The 19341-nt window shown below is 38.2% G+C and overlaps 1 protein-coding gene across 4 annotated transcripts in view; it reads left to right on the top strand.

Annotated features, from left to right (window-relative positions):
* Positions 1–44: 44 nt before the first annotated feature.
* The window catches only part of COP1 (COP1 E3 ubiquitin ligase), a 269081-nt gene continuing 249784 nt past the window's right edge, over positions 45–19341 (top strand). For 3 of the 4 annotated variants that reach the window (XM_036847827.1, XM_036847847.1, XM_036847817.1), the window contains exon 1: positions 47–692. In XM_036847827.1, the coding sequence (XP_036703722.1) occupies positions 274–692 (419 nt within the window). In that variant the 5' untranslated portion in view covers positions 47–273. Of the gene's footprint in view, positions 693–19341 lie in introns of all 4 variants that reach the window. The other variant, XM_036847837.1, reaches the window with a different exon arrangement.

The raw sequence follows: 19341 nt of genomic DNA, 5'->3' as shown, positions 1-19341 counted from the left end.
AGCGCCCGGGTTGGCTGCGGCGGCGATCGCGGCGGCGGCGGCCTAGAGAGCGGTAGTGGTTCCTGCTCTTGTTTTAATAGTTCCCTCCGCCCCCTCCCGTCGGACGCTGTTGTGTGGTTGCCGTACAAAAATCAACTTTATTGTTCCTCAGCCCCACCTCCCGGCGCGGCGCGCCTACTCAGGATGTACTGAGGCAGAGGGGAGGGAGGCGGCGGCGGGTCGCAGTCGCGGTCCCTCTCCTCCGAGCGCCCGGCCGGAGGGGAGGGAGTCACGATGTCTGGGAGCCGCCAGGCCGGGTCGGGCTCAGCCGGGACCAGCCCTGGCTCCTCTGCGGCCTCCTCGGTGACTTCCGCCTCCTCGTCCTTATCCTCTTCCCCGTCGCCCCCTTCCGTAGCGGCTTCGGCCGCGGCGCTGGGGTCCGGCGGGGCGGCCCAGGCCGCGGGCTCGGGCGGCCTCGGGGGCCCGGTGCGGCCTGTGCTGGTGGCGGCCGCAGTGTCCGGCAGCGGCGGCGGGAGCGGCGGCGGGGCGGTGTCCGCGGGCCTGTCCCGGCTCAGCTGCGCAGCCAGGCCCAGCGCCGGCGTAGGAGGGAGCAGCTCCAGCCTAGGGAGCGGCAGCAGGAAGCGACCTCTGCTTGCCCCCCTGTGCAACGGGCTCATCAACTCCTACGAGGACAAAAGCAACGACTTCGTCTGGTGGGTTGGACGAACAGCCTCCTAGCCCTCTCTGCGTTAGGAGTTTCTGCTCTTGGGGCTGCTGGGGTCCGGGGTGAGGGCGGTCTGTTGGGCGCTGTGGCGGTGTCTGCAGAGGCATTCGAGCGTTTGCAGCGGTTGGTGTGCTGAGGTGGGGGAATGTTGGAGTCCTGAGGCAGGGTGGGAGTACTAAAGAGGTCAGTGGTGGTGGGGAGAAGTGAAGGGAGGTTAGGGAATAATAAAGAAGGGGAGAGATGAAAGGCCAAATAAACGGCTGTGCATGAAAAGGGAAAGTTGGCCACGGAGGTTGGGCCTTGAATTTTCTGCCTCGCTAGTGAATTAGGTACCCTGTCAGTCCGGATTGCTCGTTGAGGTGAATTAAACTTGTAAAGGGAGAGGATTAAGCTTCCCGGGATGCTGAGGGAGGGAGTTGTGGGTCAGAATTTGCTTATTGAAGCATGGTAGATGATGCTCTAAACATGGGTATGGCTGTTTTAAGAAGTGGTATTTGATGTAAATGTCCATCGTGTGTACGTGTAAATTATCTCCTCCCGCTTCAAAGGCTGGGTCACTTTTAAATCTGTTGAGGCTCCTGTAGTCAAGAAAGTGTGTTGACAAAAACTTCCACCTCTCGGCTGAATGTCTTGAAAGAGGGGGCCACGTTTAAGTATCATCCATGTGTCAGATGTGACTGCACTACACTTGTATTAACACATCAGCGTATACTGGAACTTCGGATTTGAGAAAAGCTAGGAATTAGACGTGTTGTCATCGTAGTTAGCATCTTGAATGCTACGCAGTAGTCCTCAGTTATGACATTTGGCATAGAAGGATTATACATATTAAGTGAAAGATGGAGTTGATTGTCTTGCTTGAGAGTGTTTCGATTTTCGCTGGGTTTTGTGTTCAAAATCCAATTCAAATGGTAAGATTGCAAGAAAGGATTTGCTTTTAGCTGAGTGAGAACTGGTAGGATTTTGTGCTTTTCCTCTGGAGGAAATTGTTGATAGACTAGAATACTAGTGATGTAGGAAGTTCGCTTGCACTATCACTATAGGGGAAGTTGATTCACTTCAGGGTTGAAGATGGTCCGAGTTGTTGTCATTAAATATGATAAGACTAGAAGTTGGGACTGTGGGAAAGTTATTGATTAGACTTATAGTTTCTAGTTCTTGCAGTAAAAATATCTTTATTCATACTTTTGCTTTTGTCATAAATTATTCTGGATTCAGAATTGATTCATTTTTCACTGAAACTGGGCTATAATTGTAATAGTTATTTATAAATAACTTGAGCAGCTTATCGTTGGGTATAAGATGTGTTTGTGTTCATAGCCAGTAGAGAATCCCATAAGATAAAGTAGAAGCTAATGAAACAAAGTGAGGGTTTGCACAGTTTGTCTTTTTTAGCCACCATTTGCATTTCACTTTTTAGTAGGTTAAAAGAAAACAAACACGCCAGCATCCATATAGGTACACTAAGATAGTGTAAAAGGTGTGAGAAAGAAGGAAATTAATCATTCATTCAACAGATATTTCTTTGGCACTCACTGTCTGCCGGGCACTGTTTGCACTTCATTATACGGACTATAAGCCATTTTATAGGAAATTGGAGAGGGATGGGAGAGTATAAGCAGCTGGCACTAATTTTTATTTTTTAGGGGTAAGATTATTAAAATTTTTCTTAGTCTGTCAACTAATTTTTAAAAATTAAAATCCAGTCTCTTGAGTCTTAACCATGTTGTTTAGATTTTTCTGCTTTCTTTTATATTCCAAGTGGAAGTGTCCAGTGAGAGTCATGAGTTAAAAATTCTGAATATTTCACTTTCTAAGAAGCTCATAGTCCTCTGTTTCTTTTTCTTGTGAGGTTAAATATTCAGAAGAATTCATTAATGGAAATCAGTTTTCCTGATTCTCAAGCTAGATTTGATTTGGCCAAGCATTTGGGGTAGGAAGGTGAGGATTAGGCAAGGCCCAAGGAATCCTTTTCATTTCTAATTGGCTCTGGGTGGTTGGTCTTGTCTGCTTCAAGGTCAAACTGTGAACCAGTCCAAATTATTCTAAGCTTTTACATCTAAATGAGGCTTAAGTTTGAATAATGATAACAATTCCTTATTCGTCACATTTTAAAGATATGTTTATACTTTATGTTTCATTTTATCCTAGAGCAATTCTGTGAAGTTATATAGAACTTCCAACTTTAATATACTACTTATATAATTGTATTCTCATTGAGGTACAGAGAAGTTAAGTAACTTGGTTTCAGATTGGACAGCTCAAGGACAAAATTAAAACTCATATCTCCCAATTCTCAATTTAGTGCTTTCTTTGTATGGAATTAAAAAATTTCATATCTATAAGTTGAAGTACATGTATTTAGCCTCGTGGTTCTTAAATGTGGTAGACTGAAGGGAAACAGCTGTTTCGTAATCACAGGAGATATATGTTTTTATCCTTAACTACTCCCTCACCTTGCCTGTCTGCCTGCCCATATCCCAACAGGACAAAACTGAATTGGAGGCTGGAGTGGGCAGTGTAGTTTGCAGAAGCTCCCTTTGGTAATAATGACATGTCCTCTTCCCCTCCTTGAGAATGGTTGATTTAAGGTCAAATGCCTAATTATCAGTAATACATATTGGCCTCTCCTGACTCATATTTGAAAGTAAGTTTATATTTAATTGCAGAATTGATGAACATTTTAGAGATTTATAGTTTTTACTTTAATATTTCTTTCAAACAAAGGATTGAAAGTATCATCAAGTTGCAGATAATTCTAACAGTGTTTTATAGATGGAGAATCTGTAGAACAGTAGAGAGTAGTATATAGCTTGAAGTTGGATAAATCTCTGACATTCAAAGGAAGTCTTTGTTACTTTGATTTTTCAAATTTTTCTTACATGATTCGTTTAAATTGTGAGTATAGCCTGTGTTTGGAAGACAACTTCTTTCTTTTATGTTATCACATTACTACTGCCTCTGCATTAGCTTTTCCAACCCCCTGAAATAACCTTTTCTACCTCTTCAAGTCCCAGATACTCTCTGAGTTGTAGCAGAAATAAGTATTTTTAGGTAGATCGTAAGCCCCTTGTGGGAAGGTTACCTCTGCCTGATAAAATGTAGGTAGAATCTACATGAAGTCCATCTACCATTTAATAAATTTTCATGTCAAACTATTAAAAATGGACTGTCCTGAAGGAGCTCACGATTTAACGTGAAGAAAGACGTTTAATCACATAATTATAGTATCACATCCTGGCATTATTGCTTCTCTTAGTACCATGGCAGATGTTAAATACTCTTCTGAATTCAGATGTTGTCTCACGGTCCTCAACATAGCACTGCAGGCAGCCACTACCTATTAATTACATTTAGCCCTAAAGATGAAATCTGTTGACCATTCTTGCTACTATAACTGTTTTCCAAACTATTAAAAAGTGAAGGGGGCTTCCCTGGTGGCGCAGTGGTTGAGAATCTGCCTGCCGATGCAGGGGACACGGGTTCGAGCCCTGGTCTAGGAAGATCCCACATGCCGCGGAGCAACTAGGCCCGTGAGCCACAGTTACTGAGCCTGCGCGTCTGGAGCCTGTGCTCCGCAACAAGAGAGGCCGCGATAGTGAGAGGCCCGCGCACTGCGATGAAGAGTGGCCCCCGCTTGCCACAACTAGAGAAAGCCCTCGCACAGAAACGAAGACCCAACACAGCCATAAATAAATAAATAAATAAATAAATAAAATAAACCCCCAAAAAAAGTAAAAAAAAAAAAAAAAAAAAAAGTGAAATAAAATAGCAGATATCATAGAACCTGTCATTATAAAGATAGTTTGATGAAACTTTTGGTTACATATTTATGTACAATGTATAAGTACTGACTGGGTATGAAGCCTCAGTTTAGTTTAAGGATGGGCTTTTGGCTCAAAGCTCAGTTCGTATAGTTAATAATGGTGGTATCAGTATTTACATCAAGACGTTTTGGCTCAAAGCTCAAGTTCTTAACCACTATATTCCTTTGCCTTTCAGAGGCTGGAGATTTTGTTTAAAATCAGCTTTATTAAGATATAATTTGCATACCATAGCAGTCACCAGTTTTAAGTGTATAGTTCAGTGAATTTGACAAATGAATACATCTGTTTTACCACCCTAATCAAGATACAGAACATTTCCATCACACTAGAAAGTTTAGTGTGCTACACCTTTGCACTCTGTCTTCGAACCTCATCTCTGACACCTGGCAACTGGTCATCTGTTTTCTATCAATATAGTTTTGCCTTTTCTAGGATTTTATATTAATGGAGTCATTCAGTATGTAGACTTTTGTGCCTGACTTCTTTTAGTTGGAGTAATGTTTTTGAGATTCAATAATGTTGAATGTCTCACTAATTTTCTAATTGCTGAGTAGTATTCCATTACATGGATATAACGTGATTTCTTTATATACTCATCAGTTAAAAGATATTTGAGTTTCTTTGTTTCTAAAGTTTTCGGTGATTGTAAAGAAAGCTGTTGTAAACATTCACATTCAGGTTTCTATGTCGACCTGTCTTCACATCTCTTGGGTAAATACATAGGAGTGTGTTGCTGGGTTGTATTGCCAAGTGTATGTTTAGCATTATAAGAAACTGCAAAACTGTTTTCTAAAGTGACTATCATTTTGCACTTCTACCAGCAATGTATGAGTTTCAGTTCCCCATTCTTGCAAACACTTGGCTGTTTTCAGTCTTTCAAATTTCAGTCATTCTAGTAGGCGTGTGTAGTAGTATCTTATTGTCATAATTTGCATGTAAGTCCTAAATATTGTGATGTTTTCTCCCAGTCTGTTGTTTTCTTTTTAGTTTTCTGAGCAGTCTTCTGAAGTGCAAAAGTTTAAAATTTTAAGTCCAATTTATGGATTTTTTTCTTTTACAGTCTATGACTTTCGTGTTCTATCGAAGAAATTGTTGTCTAAGTCTTCCTGTATATTCTAGAAGCTTTATAGCTTTTTTGTGGTTAGGTATATAATCATTTCATGTTAATTTTTATATACTGTGTGTGGTAAGGGTTGAAGATTTTTTCCCTCCACTGTAGATGTCCAGTTATTGTAGCACCCATTTGTTGAAAAGACCATCTTTGTTCATTGAATTTTCTTGGAACCTTTCTCAAAAATTAATTAATTTGTATAAGTTTATTTCTGGTTTATTATTTCTAGTTATTATAGTTTATTTATTTCTAGTCTTTATTCTGTTCCATTGATCTATGTGTTTATCCTTATGCCAGTACCACACTGTCTGGATTTCTGTATCATTGTCGTAAATCTTGAAATCAGATAGTGTAGTTTTGTTCCTCTATTTCAAAGTTGATTTAGTTATTTAGGGTGTTTGCATTTACACATAGATTTTAGCTTACCAATTTCTTTAAAAAAAGCATGCTAGGATTTTAATTTGAGTTACTTTCAATCTATGACTCAATTTGGGAAGATTTGACATCTTAACAATATTGAATCTTTGAGCCATAAACATAGTATGTTTCTCCAGTTATTTAGGTCTTTAATTTCTCTTAGCAGAGTTTTATAGTTAATCAGTTTTTGGATCTTGCACATGTTTTGTTAAACTTACTCCTAAGTAGTTCATGTTTTTGATGCTGTTGTGTTATTTTAATTTCTAATTAAAAATTGCTAATTTGCTATTCAATTTCTAATTGTTGCTAATATAAAAATAAAATTTATTTTTGTGTATTGACCTTGTGTCCTGTGAATTGTTAAGTTCACTTATTACTTCTAATAGTTTTTTGGTAGAACCGATGTGATTTTCTGAGAAGACAATCATGTCATCTGAAAAATCAATATAGTTTTACTTCTTTCTTTTCCAATTTTATGCCCTATTTACTGATTTTTTTAAAGAGATATTTTGTATTTTTATTTAAGAGTGATATTGGTCTATGGTTTTCTTATACATATATTTACTTTATATATTTTGGTTTTGATATCAGGGTGTATTAGTTTGCTAGGGCTGCTATAACATAATTACAGACTGGGTAGCTTAAAAAATAGAAAGTTATTTTCTCAACAGTTTTAGAGGCTAGATGTCCAAGATCAAGGTGTTGTCAGGTTTGGGTTCTTCCGAGGCTTCTCTCCTTGACTTGCTGATGGGCACCTCTTGTTGTGTCTTCACATGGTTGTCCCTGGGTCTGTGTGTTGTCTGTATCCTAATCTCTTATAAGGACAGCAGTCATATTGGGATTAGGTCCCACGTATATGACCTCATTTTACTGTAATTAGCTCTTTAAGGCCCAGTCTCCAAATACAGTCTTCTGAGGTACTGAGGGCTAGGATTTCAATGTATGGATTTGGGAGAGGATACAGTTCAGCTCATCTCTGTCTTCTGAGAGAGTTTGTGGAATTGGTATGTTTCATTCTTAAGTGTCTGGTAGAATTCATCAGTGAAGCCATAGTTTTTGTGGCAAGGTTTTTATTTACTATTTCAGTTTCTTTAATTGATAAAGGGCTATTCAGGTTCTTTATTTCTTAAGTGAGCTTTGGTAATTTGTCTGCTAAGGGATTTCTCCATTTCACCCAAGCTATTGAATTTGTTGGCATAAGTTCATAATACTTTTTTTGTTTTTTCGAATTTTATTTTATTTATTTATTTTATACAGCAGGTTCTTATTAGTTATCTAGTTTATACATATTAGTGTATATATGTCAATCCCAATCTCCCAATTCATCCCACCACCACCACCACCACCACCACCAACGCCCCCCCTCCCTGCTTTCCCCCCTTGGTGTCCATACATTTGTTCTCTACACCTGTGTCTCTGCTTCTGCCTTGCAAACTGGTTCATCTGTACCATTTTTCTGTATATGCATTAATATACAATATTTGATTTTCTCTTTCTGACTTAGGCTTTAATACTTCTTTATGTTTTAAGTGTTTGTAGAATTTGGAGGGATGTCCCTTCTTTCATTCCTGGTACTGGTAATTTGTGTTTTCTCTTTTTTTTTCCTTGAACAGTTTAGCCAGAGGATTGTCAGTTTTATTAATCTTTTCAAATAACTGGTTTTGGTATTATTGATTTTCTAAATGTTTGTCCATTTTCTATTTCACTGATATTTGGCTTTATTTTTATTATTCTACTTTGAGTTTCATCATTTTCTGGCTTCTGACTACAGAATCTTAGATTATTTTGGCGTTCTTTTCTAAGAAAAACATTTAATTCTATTAGTTTCCCTTTCTAATCCCTGCATTAATTTTCATTCAGTTTAATATACCTTTTGTCATTTCCACTGATATTTTTTTAAACTTTTTTTTGGTTATTTATTTATTTATGGCTCCGTTGGGTCTTCGTTGCTGCGTGCAAGCTTTCTCTTGTTGTGGCAAAGGGGGGCTATTCTTCGTTGCGGTGTGTGGGCTTCTCATTGCAGTGGCTTCTCTTGTTGTGGTGCACGGACTTCAGTAGTTGTGGCATGTGAGCTCAGTAGTTGTGGCTCGTGGCTCTAGAGAGCAGGCTCAGTAGTTGTGGCACACGGGCTTAGTTGCCCCGTGGCATGTGGAGGCTTCCCGGACCAGGGTTCTAACCTGTGTCCCCTGCATTGGCAGGTGGATTCTTAACCACTGTGCCACCAGAGAAGTCCCCATTGTGATTTCTTATTTGAAGAATGGATTATTTAGAAATGTTCTAATTTCTAAATGAGAATTTTCTGGATATCATTCTGTTATTGAGTTCTAATATAATTCAGTTTCATTCAGAGAATATGAATTATGTGAATTCAGTCCTTTTAAATTTATTTAGACTTGTTTCATGGTTCATGATAAGCTTTATCTTGGTTAATGTTCCATATGTATTTGAAAAAAAATGAGTTTTCTGCAGTGTGTAGACTGGTATATTCTATAAATGTCAAGTTTCTTGATGTGTTAAACTCTGTATACTCCTACTGATTTTCTATATACTTGTTCTGTCAATTACTGAAAGGCGTGTTAAAATCTTTAACCATTCCAAGTGTAATTGTGGGTTTTGCTATGTTTCCTTGCAATTCTGTCAATTTTGTTTCACGTATTTTGAAACTTTATTAGTAGGGCACATGCATTTAGAGTTGGTGGATTGATCCCTTTATTATTTTGAAATGTCCTTGCTTATTCCTGGTAATATTTGTTGTTCTGAAATCTATTTAGTCTGTTAGCATAACCTCTCCAGCTTTCTTTAAGTGTTTACGTGGCATGTTTTTTTGTCCTTCACTACTTCTATATCTGTTTTAATTTTTAAAGTAGGTTTCTTGTAGATAGCATATGTTTGAGTCTTTCTTTTTTATTTATTATGACAATTTGCCTTTTAAGTGGCTTGGTTAGACTTTCTGCATTTTAACATAATTACGATGTGCTTGGTTTTATGTGTATGTCTTGCTTGCTCTTTGTTTTCTGTTTGTCCCCTCTCTTCTTCTATTCCTTTTTTGTCTTTTTTCCTTCTTTTACTGCCTTCTTTTGGATTAATTGGGTGTTTTTAAGATTTCTGTTTTGTTTCTACAGTTGGCTTATTAGTGATAGTTGTGTGGGATGTGTGTGTGTTTTGGGGGGAGTGTTTGCTCTAGGGTTTCAGTAGTGACACTCTTTGGCCATATTTGGTTTCCTGATCCAGCCTACTTTTTGGGGGGGGTGGTTGGGGGGACGGAGCTCCAGAGGTTGGTTCCCCTGTTTATCTTTTCATGCCTATCACTTGTATTAATCATGGTGTCCTTTTTTTCCTAGACTATGTGGTCTCGTTTTTTTTTTATTTTTTAAAGAAAACTCTGCCCCTGAAGCTAGCACACAGCTATTTTGAATACCCTCCCCCCTCTTTTTTTTTTTTTTTTAAAGATTTCATTGTTAAATTAGAGTCTAAGAAGTTTGCCTTCTATTCCTTTTCTTCCTTACCTTTCCTATCCTTATTCATAGAATCCTGTGACATAAGCCAAAGTTAAATACAGGTCTTAGTGGAGATAGGAAAAAAATCTCATTGCAAAATACCAAATAAATTTAATTTTTATTAAAGGAGACTTTTAAGATTTTTAGGGCTTTTTATCATATCAAATGAAACTAGGAAGGAGTGAGATGAATGGACAGAGGCTGGAACTTAACTGCTGCCTATAAAGATTGGTGCTGGGGATCTAGTGTTACCAGTGTAGGTGTGAAAAAATGATTTGAGGTTTATTATTTTCCTTTTCATTTATTTCCTTGTCTTTCAGTCCTGAATCCACCTGGGGCCAGTTGAGAATGGAGGATGGCTTGGGGATGGTCACAAAGCAGCTGGTTTAAGGGGAAGGAGGCAGCTAGAGAAATGTCAAATTTTGTACATTTTGAGAGGAAAGAAGAAACATTTCTGTGGCTACTGACTTTTGCTGGGTGTCTTTCACTCTTGAAAGGATGTATATAAATTTCAGCATATTCAAAGTAGTTTTTTCCAAGGTTTTCTATATGTTGATAGTGATTTGAAATTTCATGGTCACAGTGATGCATGTAAGTATTTGTTTCCTTTGTCTTCTGAGATCATAGCATGAGGCAAAGGGCATTGGACTTGGCATTAAAAGCCCTGAGATTTAACTTCTGGCAAATATATGTTTGACTTTGAGTATGTTTTTTCATTTATAAATTGAGATGTAATGGTATTCCATTATAGGATTGTGAGGTTTAGATTATATAATACATGTATAAAGACATTGTATATTATAAAATCACGGAAAGGAATCAGGTGGTGTTTGCCAGGATTTCATATTTGGTACCAAAATATGAAAGTGGTTCTTTGGTCCTGTTAGGTAAGATGTAACCACTCCCTATTTTCCTAAATAACTCTAAATTGTACCTGGCTTTGATTATCTTGATGATGTTATGTTTTTTAGTACTTAACCTTTGGAAGATTGAATGCTTGGTTACTTAGAACCAGTACTACCATGAGACAGTTGACACATTTTGTGGAACTGTAATGGAGTTAGTGTCAGTACCAAAATATATATGGATTGAGCAATGTCCTCATTATTGTACCATTTATTATTACTATACCATTTGATAAGTTTGGACGCTGCTTTTGAAGCAGGTAATACATTAAAAAGTTAGGCAGAGTATAAATAAGGCACTGATTAAAAGTTTAACTTGAGAGTCAAACTGATCGTCATAAGACCCTTGCTTAACTGAGATGATGTGCCTTATAAATAGAAAATAGTAGAATTAAATAATTTTCTGTATCTATATCTGTTCTGCATTGTTGGTTTTTAAATGCAGTTAAATGACACACATAACCTTTTGACAAGCTTAAGGTTGTGCAGTATAATATCTACCTTTAGTTTTGGCAGTTGGTATGAAAATGTCTTCTTCACAAGATTGAACTGAAGATAATTATTTTAATAAAACAGTGACAAGATGAAAAGTTCAAATAATCACTACTAATAATGGTTTGAACAGTACTAGGTTCACTTTGTGGTCTATCTAAAGTTCTGTGGTAAGGTTGCAAAATCAGATGCCTAAAATGACCATCTAATTTTCTCTTAAATCAGTATCCATTATGCTTATTTGCTCTTATGTCTTTCTTTTTCTTTATTTTTAAGTTTTTCTGAGTTCTTTCACCTCTTTTCAAGTAAGTTTTTCTTCCTAATACTTGGTTTCTGAGGTTATCTAATTGAGAATTTTCTTTATCTTTCAATGCTTTTGTCATTTTCTTTATTTTTTTTAGTACATCTTAAAATATTAGATTTTAATTTCCATTTATCTTGTTTTCCTGTTGTGCTTTCATTGTTTCTAGGGATGGTATTATGCTCCATATTCAACTGTGAACTCTTTGTGCTGCTTATGTTTTAGAGTGATTAAACATAAAATATGTTTCATGTTTATATTCATTGTTACCATTTTTAGAGCTCCTTATTTCTTTGTGTATATTTGCTGTCCCACTTTGTATTCCTTCTTCCCTTAGAACTTACATCAATATATCATGCAGTGAAGGTCTGTGTATGATGAATTCTTTAAGTTATTTATATTTGAAAATTACTTGTTTTGTCTTCATATTCGAACTTTTTTTTGCTGGGTATAAAATTCCAAGTTTAAAGTTTTTTTCATGCAGTATTTTGAAGATGTCACTCCATTGTCTTTGGCGATATATATACAGTGTTTTTTAGTATCAGGTATATAGCAAAGTGATTCAGTTGTACATATATATATATATCCTCTTTCAGATTCTTTTTCATTATAGGTTATTACAAGATATGGAATACAGTTCCCTGTGCTATACAGTAGGTCCTTGTTGTTTACCTATTTTATGTATAGTAGTTTGTACCTGCTAGTTTCAAACTCCTAATTTATCCTGCCCCCTCCCTGCCCCACTATCCCCTTTGGTAATCATAAGTTTGTTTTCTGTGTCTGTGAGTCTGTTTCTGCTTTGTAAATAAGGTTATTTGTATCATTTTTTTAGATTCCATGTGTAAGTGATATCATATAATATTTGTCTTTGTCTGACTTCACTTAATATGATAATCTCTGGGTCCATCCATGTTGCTGCAAATGGCATTATTTCATTTTTTTATGGCTGAGTAATATTCCATTGTGTATATATACCACATCTTCTTAATCCATTCATCTGTTGATGGACATTTGGGTTGTTTCCATGTCTTGGCTAGTGTAAATAGTGCTGCTATGAACGTTGGGGCGCATGTTTCTTTTCAAATTAGAGTTTTCTCTGGGTATATGCCCACGAGTGGAATTGCAAGATCATGTGGTAACTCTATTTTTAGTTTTTAAGGAATTTCCAGACTGTTTACCATAGTGGATGCACCAATTTACATTCCCAACAGTGTAGGAGGGTTCCTTTTTCTCCACACCCTCTCCAGCATTTATTATTTGTAGACTGTTTAATGATGGCTGTTCTGACTGGTGTGATACCTCATTGTAGTTGTGATTTGCATTTCTAGTAATTAGTGGTATTGAGCATCGTTTACATGTGCCTGTTGGCCATCTGTATGTCTTCTTTGGAGAAATGTCTGTTTAGGACTTCTGCCCATTTTTTGATTGGGTCGTTTGTTTGTTTGTTTTTTTTTTGGTATTGAGTTGCGTGAGCTGTCTGTATATTTTGGAAATTAATCCCTTATTGGTAGCATCGTTTGCAAATATTTTCTCCCAGTCTGTAGGTGGTCTTTTTGTTTTGTTTATGGTTTTCTTTGCTGTGCGAAAGCATATAAGTTTGACTAGGTCCCATTTGTTTGTTTTTGTTTTTATTTCCATTTCTCTCGTAGAGGAATCCAAAAAAATATTGCTAAGATTTATGTCAAAGAGTGTTCTGCCTGTGTTTTCCTCTAAGAATTTTGTAGTATTTGGTCTTATATTTAGGTCTTTAATCCATTTTGAGTTTATTTTTGTGTATGGTGTTAGAGAATGTTCTAATTTCATTCTTTCACTTGTACAGGTTTCCCAGCACCAGTTATTGAAGAGACTGTCTTTTCTCCATTGTATACTCTTGCCTCCTTTGTAGTGGATTAAATGATCATAAGTGCGTGGGTTGATTTCTGGGCTTTCTATCCTATTCCATTGATCTATATGTCTGTTTTAGTGCCAGTACCATACTGTTTTGATTACAGTAGCTTTGTAGCATAGTCTGAAGCCAGGGAGCATGATTCCTCCAGCTCTGTTCTTCTTTCTCAAGATTGTTTTGGCTATTTGGGGTCTTTTGTGTTTCCATACAAATTTAAATTTTTTTTGTGAAAAATGCCATTGGTAATTTGATAGGTGTTGTATTGAATCTGTAGATTGCCTTGAGTAGTGTGCTTATTTTAACAATAATCTCAACCTTGGAGAAGTGACCCTGTGTAGGAGACATCTTACTCATCCCAGCAGTGCACTCCCCTCTCATCACCCAAGGGCCAGGTGCTAGACCTCATCACCCCAGGTCCCAGGGTAGAATCTGGCCTGCCTTTGCAGATTTGGTCTGCAGGCTGTGGGACTGTCATTTTCTTGCTTCTGGTGTCTGCCTTCTGGTGGGTGAGGCTGGTCTAGAGGCTTGTGACACTTGCTGGTGGGAGGGGCTGATGCCTGCCCCCTGGTGGGTAGAACGGGGGTGGGGGGGGGGGGGGGGGGGTGGGGGGGGGGGGTGGGGGGGTGGGGGCCCTCTGGTAGGCAAGGCTGTGCCTAGGGGCATGTCTAGAGGCAGTTGTGTGCTTAGGAAATCTTTAGGTAGCTTGTCTGCTGATGGGTGGGGCTGTGTGCCCGCCCAGTTTGTTGTTTGGCCTGAGGCATCCCAGCCTTGGAGCCTATAGATGTTAGGTGGGACCAGGTCTTGGTGCCAAAATGTCAGCCTCCAGGAGAGAGCTCCCTTGCCCTTGGTCCCAGTGGGTGTGAGATTTTGTGTGTGCCCTTTAAGAGTGAAGTCTCTATTTCCCCCAATCCTGTGGAGCTCCTGTAATCAAGCCTCACTGGCCTTCAGAGCCAAATGCTCTGGGGGCTCTTCTTCCTGGTGCTGGACCCCTGAGCTGAGGGACCCGACTTGGGGCTCAGAACTTTCCCTCCTGTGGGAAAACCTCTGTAATACAATTATTCTCCAGTTTGTGGGTCACCCACCCAGGAGGTATGGGATTTGATTATATCACGAATCTGCCTCTCCTACTGGTCTTCTTGGGGTTCCTTCTTTATGTCTTTAATCGTAGAAATTTTTTCTGGTATGTTTCAGTCTTTTTCAAAGATGGTTGTTCTGCGTATTGTGATTTTGGTGTGCTTATGAGAGGAGGTGAGCTCAAGGTCTTTCTATTCCACCATCTTGGCCACTCTCCCCACCCCAGTTTTTTTAAATGGGCAAAAGAGTTGAAATAGGTACTTCCTTTATGGAGTATTGCAGCAACCAGTTCCCCTCTTGCAGATGATCCATCACCTCTAAAAGTTGGATAATGACTATTACTGGTTTACTATGAAAGGATATAACTCAGGAACAGCCACATGGAAGAGATGCATAGGACAAGGTATTGGGAAAGGGTGCAGAGCATCCACGCCATCTCCAAGTGTGCCACTCTCCCCAAATCTCCAAGTGTTAACCAATCTGGAAGCTCTCCGAACTCTCTTGGCTAGTATAGTTTCTGATGAGAGGTCTGCTGTATTCTTATCTTTGTTCCTCTGTATGTGATGTGTCTTTTTTCTATGACTGCCTTCAAGATTTCCTCTTCATTTTTGTTTTTATCAGTTTAAATGCATTGTATGTGTCTGGGTGTTTTTTTGTTTTTTAAAATTCTGGTTGGGGTTTTCTGAACTTCTTGGATATGTGGTAAAATGTCATTTTTTGTTGTTGTTACTTAAAAAAATTTCAGCCACTGTCTCTTCATGTATTTCTTTTGATTCATTTGATATTGACCTACAGCCCATAGATGCTCTGTTTTCTTTTTTTCCCTTTGTGTTTTAATTTGGATACTGTCTGTTGACATCTTCTGATTCACTGCTTCTTTTCTTAACTTGTATTTCATGTATTAATGAACCCATGGAAATGATCCTTTGTCTCTGATGATGTGATCTTGTGGAGTTTTACCTTGGGCATGTGTGACTAGTTTTCAACAATGAACTTGATGTGAACACTATGTAGATTTTTTAGGATTTTCTTCTTGTAGCTCCTCCGTCTCTGGTGTTCTGCCCTGTAAATTCTTTCCCCTTTATCCTTCCTGAACTCAGTAAGATTGTGGTGCTCTGCTTGTGTGCTCCCTCCTTGGGCCTGTGAAACTTTCTGTGAAGGCAGAAAGCTGAATCTATGATAGTGTTCACTTCATTTGTTTCCCTTCCCTCAGAGATCTCAGTACTGTGTTGCTTAGTGTCCAGTGTCTAAAAGCAGTTGCTTCATTTATCTTATCCCCCTCCCCCATTTTCTAAGTGTGTATAGTAAGACAGTAAGTTCGTGTCAGTTAAATTTTGACCTCAAGTGCTAATCATGAGCTAATCATGTTCACATTGTTCATTCACCACCCAAGGCTCCTCTTTTGCTTTGTTTTACTTTGTCATATTTCTTTGATTCTAATTTTTGCTTCATTTACACTTTGACATATTTGAAAATTGGGTTATATGTTACAGATGATGGAATTAAGGAAAATTCTTCTTGGCTAGGTGACAGTTGGAGGTAGCTGTCATTTCATACAGATGTGTCAGCAGAGAAAATGCCTGCCTCAAAATATGAATATGTATTTCAGCAGATTGGAAGAAAGTCTCTCAGACAATTGTGAATTACTGTTTTATTCCCTGTGAACTAAATGTTTGAATGTGGGAGAGAGAGGTGGAGGAGATTTTGGAATTTGGTGAATTAGAAGTGTTTAGCAACATTCCTAAAGCTGGAGTCAAATGTAGGTGAGCTGACTGAACGTAAACTTGGCTTACAATCCCAAGAACAGTGGCTTTTAGTTAGTTCTATTATGGATTCTCTCAGTAAAGGATACTTTACCAAAGTAATAGACAATATTATGTGGAAAAATCTGTACATCAGTGACTTAGTCAAAAAGTGATTCAGAAAAGTTAGACCCCGAAGAATGAGAATTTGTTGGAAAACCTAATTATTATTATTATTTTTAAAATTTTATTATTATTTATTTATTTATTTATTTGGTTGGTTGCGTTGGGTCTTCATTGCTGTGCGTGGGCTTTCTCTGGTTGCATCGAGCGGGGGCTACTCTTCATTGTGGGGCGCAGGCTTCTCATTGTGGTGGCTTCTCTTGTTGCAGAGCATGGGCTCTAGGTGCGCGGGCTTCAGTAGTTGTGGCCTACGGGCTTAGTTGCTCTGCGGCATGTGGGATCTTCCTGGACAAGGGATTGAACCCGTGTCCCCTGCATTGGCAGGCAGGTTCTTAACCACTGCGCCACCAGGGAAGTCCCGGAAAACCTAATTATATATAAGTATATGTGTGTTTTTTCCACAAGAGTGGTGTATGATAAAACTTGTTTAAGTCTAAAAGAACTTTTTAGAAAAGAGTAAAATTCCTAACTGATAAAGTATTATCATAGTTTAATTAGCAGAGTTGTTTCTTTTTTAGTTGCATATGATGGTACATCTTATTATTGATGTCATTTTTAGATTCTGTTGAATAAGGTATTGTATTCCTCCCCTTACTTTATTTCTTTTTTTTTTTATATATATATATATATTTCTTTTTTTTGGCTGTGTTGGGTCTTCGTTTCTGTGCGAGGGCTTTCTCTAGTTGCGGCAAGCGGGGGCCACTCTTCATCGTGGTGCGCTGGCCTCTCACCATCGCGGCCTCTCCCGTCGCGGAGCACAGGCTCCAGACGTGCAGGCTCAGCAGTTGTGGCCCACGGGCCCAGCTGCTCCGCGGCACGTGGGATCCTCCCAGACCAGGGCTCGAACCCGTTTTCCCCTGCATCGGCAGGCAGATTCTCAACCACTGTGCCACCAGGGAAGCCCCCCTTACTTCATTTCTTATTCTCCTGACCTCTTCTCTTGGTTTTCTATTCTATTGTGATTTATATATGTTTTTGAATGTATGTATACCTGTGAAATAGATTTTTTTGTATTTTAATTTTATGTAAATTGTATTGTGTCACAGATCTTATTTTAATTTCTTTTTTCACTTGACAAAATATCCAGCAATGGTGCTCCATGTACCTTTGGTTCATTCCTTTTGACTGTTGCATGGAGTTTTGTAGTATATATCTAGGTACATTTTATTTCTCCATTCTAGTAACTTTGAGCATTAAGGCTGCCTCTAATTCCCTGCTGTAACAAGAAGTATCCAGTTTGTTGCAGGTATCCTCATAGGTATTCCCTATTGACAGATGTGGATGTTTCTCTCTTAGCTGTACACACACATACACAGACACGCACAGAGCCACATATATATACATAAATGGAAACACAGCTATATGTATATATTTACATATATGTACACACATGCTACACATATACTCCAGGATGTGTATGTGTTTATATCTGTAACTACTTACAAATAATCTCAAGAGTGGGATTACTGGGTCATAAGTATATGAATATGCAATGTAGGTTGCTAGTTAGAGTAACTCTTCATGAAGATTCTTGTTTCTCCATATCCTCCCTAACATACTTGGTATTCTAATTTTCTAATAACTTAATGGGGGTAAAGTGTTATTTTATTATTTTAATTCGCATTTTTTGATTACTAGTGAGTTGGAACATCTTTCCACGTACTTGAAAGGCAGTGTGTTTTCCCCTGCTGTGAATTAGGAATTGACATTCTTTCCCATTTTTTCTATTGGATTTTCTGTCTTATATGTTGATTTACAAGAATTGCTTGTGTTATGGTGCTACAAGAGACATGAATGGTCACAGCAGGGGCTTTAATCCATTTGTGATTTCTTCCCCCTTTTTGATGCTGCCACTTTGTCAGATGTCCATAAAAAGTTTTGAGGGACGTCCATAAACATTTTTGGGGGTCTGTATAAAGTTTTGGGGGTTGCATAAAATTTCAGGTGTCTGTATAATGTTTAGCCTGGCTGCCAATTCATATACTTGGCTATGCTTGTACTTATGCTTAGGTCTTCTAGCTCATCGTCTTTCAATGCTATTGATAGGCAGAGTAGAAGGGGTTCTAAATTGTTTGTTTACAGTTTTTCCCAGAACCTACTCTGGGTATGTTCTTGCTATTCAAAATTGGGAAGAGCTGGGAGTTGGGAATTCCCTGGCAGTCCAGTGGTTAGGACTCACGCTTCCAGCTGCAGGGGTCATGGGTTCAGTCCCTGGTTGGGGAACTAAGATCCTGCCTGCCGCACATCATGGCCAAGAAAAAGAACAAAAACAAAAAACAAAATTGGGAAGAGTTAGTTGTGTTTTGTTAGGATCTCCTCTGTATTTCTATATTTCCCGCATATTTCAACCCTTTCTTGGGAAGGGGAGTGATCAGTTAGTCCTTTTCTTCCTTTATTCTATTGTAGGTATTTCTTCAAAAAATTTTTTTCTTTTTGAAGTACAGTGTCTATTGAATGTGTATCATAAAGTCAAAAAATTGTAACCCAAATCACTGTAAGTCAGAGACCATCTGTACAAGCTTTTTGCCCAGTTTTTAAATTGGGTTGTTTATTTTTCTGTTGTTGAGTTGTAAGAGTTCTTCATATATACTGGGTATAAGTCTCCTCTTGGATATGTGATTTGCAAATTTTCTCTCCAGTTATGTGGGTTGTCTTTTGAGTTTTTTCACAACGTCCTTTGATGCACAAAAGTTTTAAATTTTGAATAAGTCCAATTTATCTATTTTTTCTTCTGTTGCTCATGCTTTTGGGGTCATATCTAAGAAACCATTGCCAAGCCCAACGTCATGAAGATTTATTGTGCCTTTTTCTAATAGGAATTCCTTCAGATTTTTAGCTTGGGTGGATTCTACTCTTCCCACATTTGTATCATTGATACAGATTTTTCCATTTTTTTCTTTTTGTGTATTCTGCCATTTATTTAATGTTGTATACCAGGAATTGTACTAAGTACTTAATAGATATTTTGTTAATCAGTACAGTGATTCTATGATGTAAATATCATCCCAGTTATACCAATGAGGAAACAGGGTTAGAGAGATTAAACTACTTGTCCAAAGTCAGAAAGCTCTAGGTAGCATAGCTAAGATTACTTTCAGTTGAATTCCATTTTTATTGGCAGTCTTGACCTTTAATGTGATTAAAAAGCTAGCTTTTGGTGAAAAGAATGGAGACTTTCTTCTCTTTAATTCACATGGTATTCAG

Source organism: Balaenoptera musculus, chromosome 1, assembly GCF_009873245.2.
Source record: "Balaenoptera musculus isolate JJ_BM4_2016_0621 chromosome 1, mBalMus1.pri.v3, whole genome shotgun sequence".
Taxonomy (NCBI): domain Eukaryota; kingdom Metazoa; phylum Chordata; class Mammalia; order Artiodactyla; family Balaenopteridae; genus Balaenoptera; species Balaenoptera musculus.
This window is presented reverse-complemented; position numbering and strand designations above follow the sequence as displayed.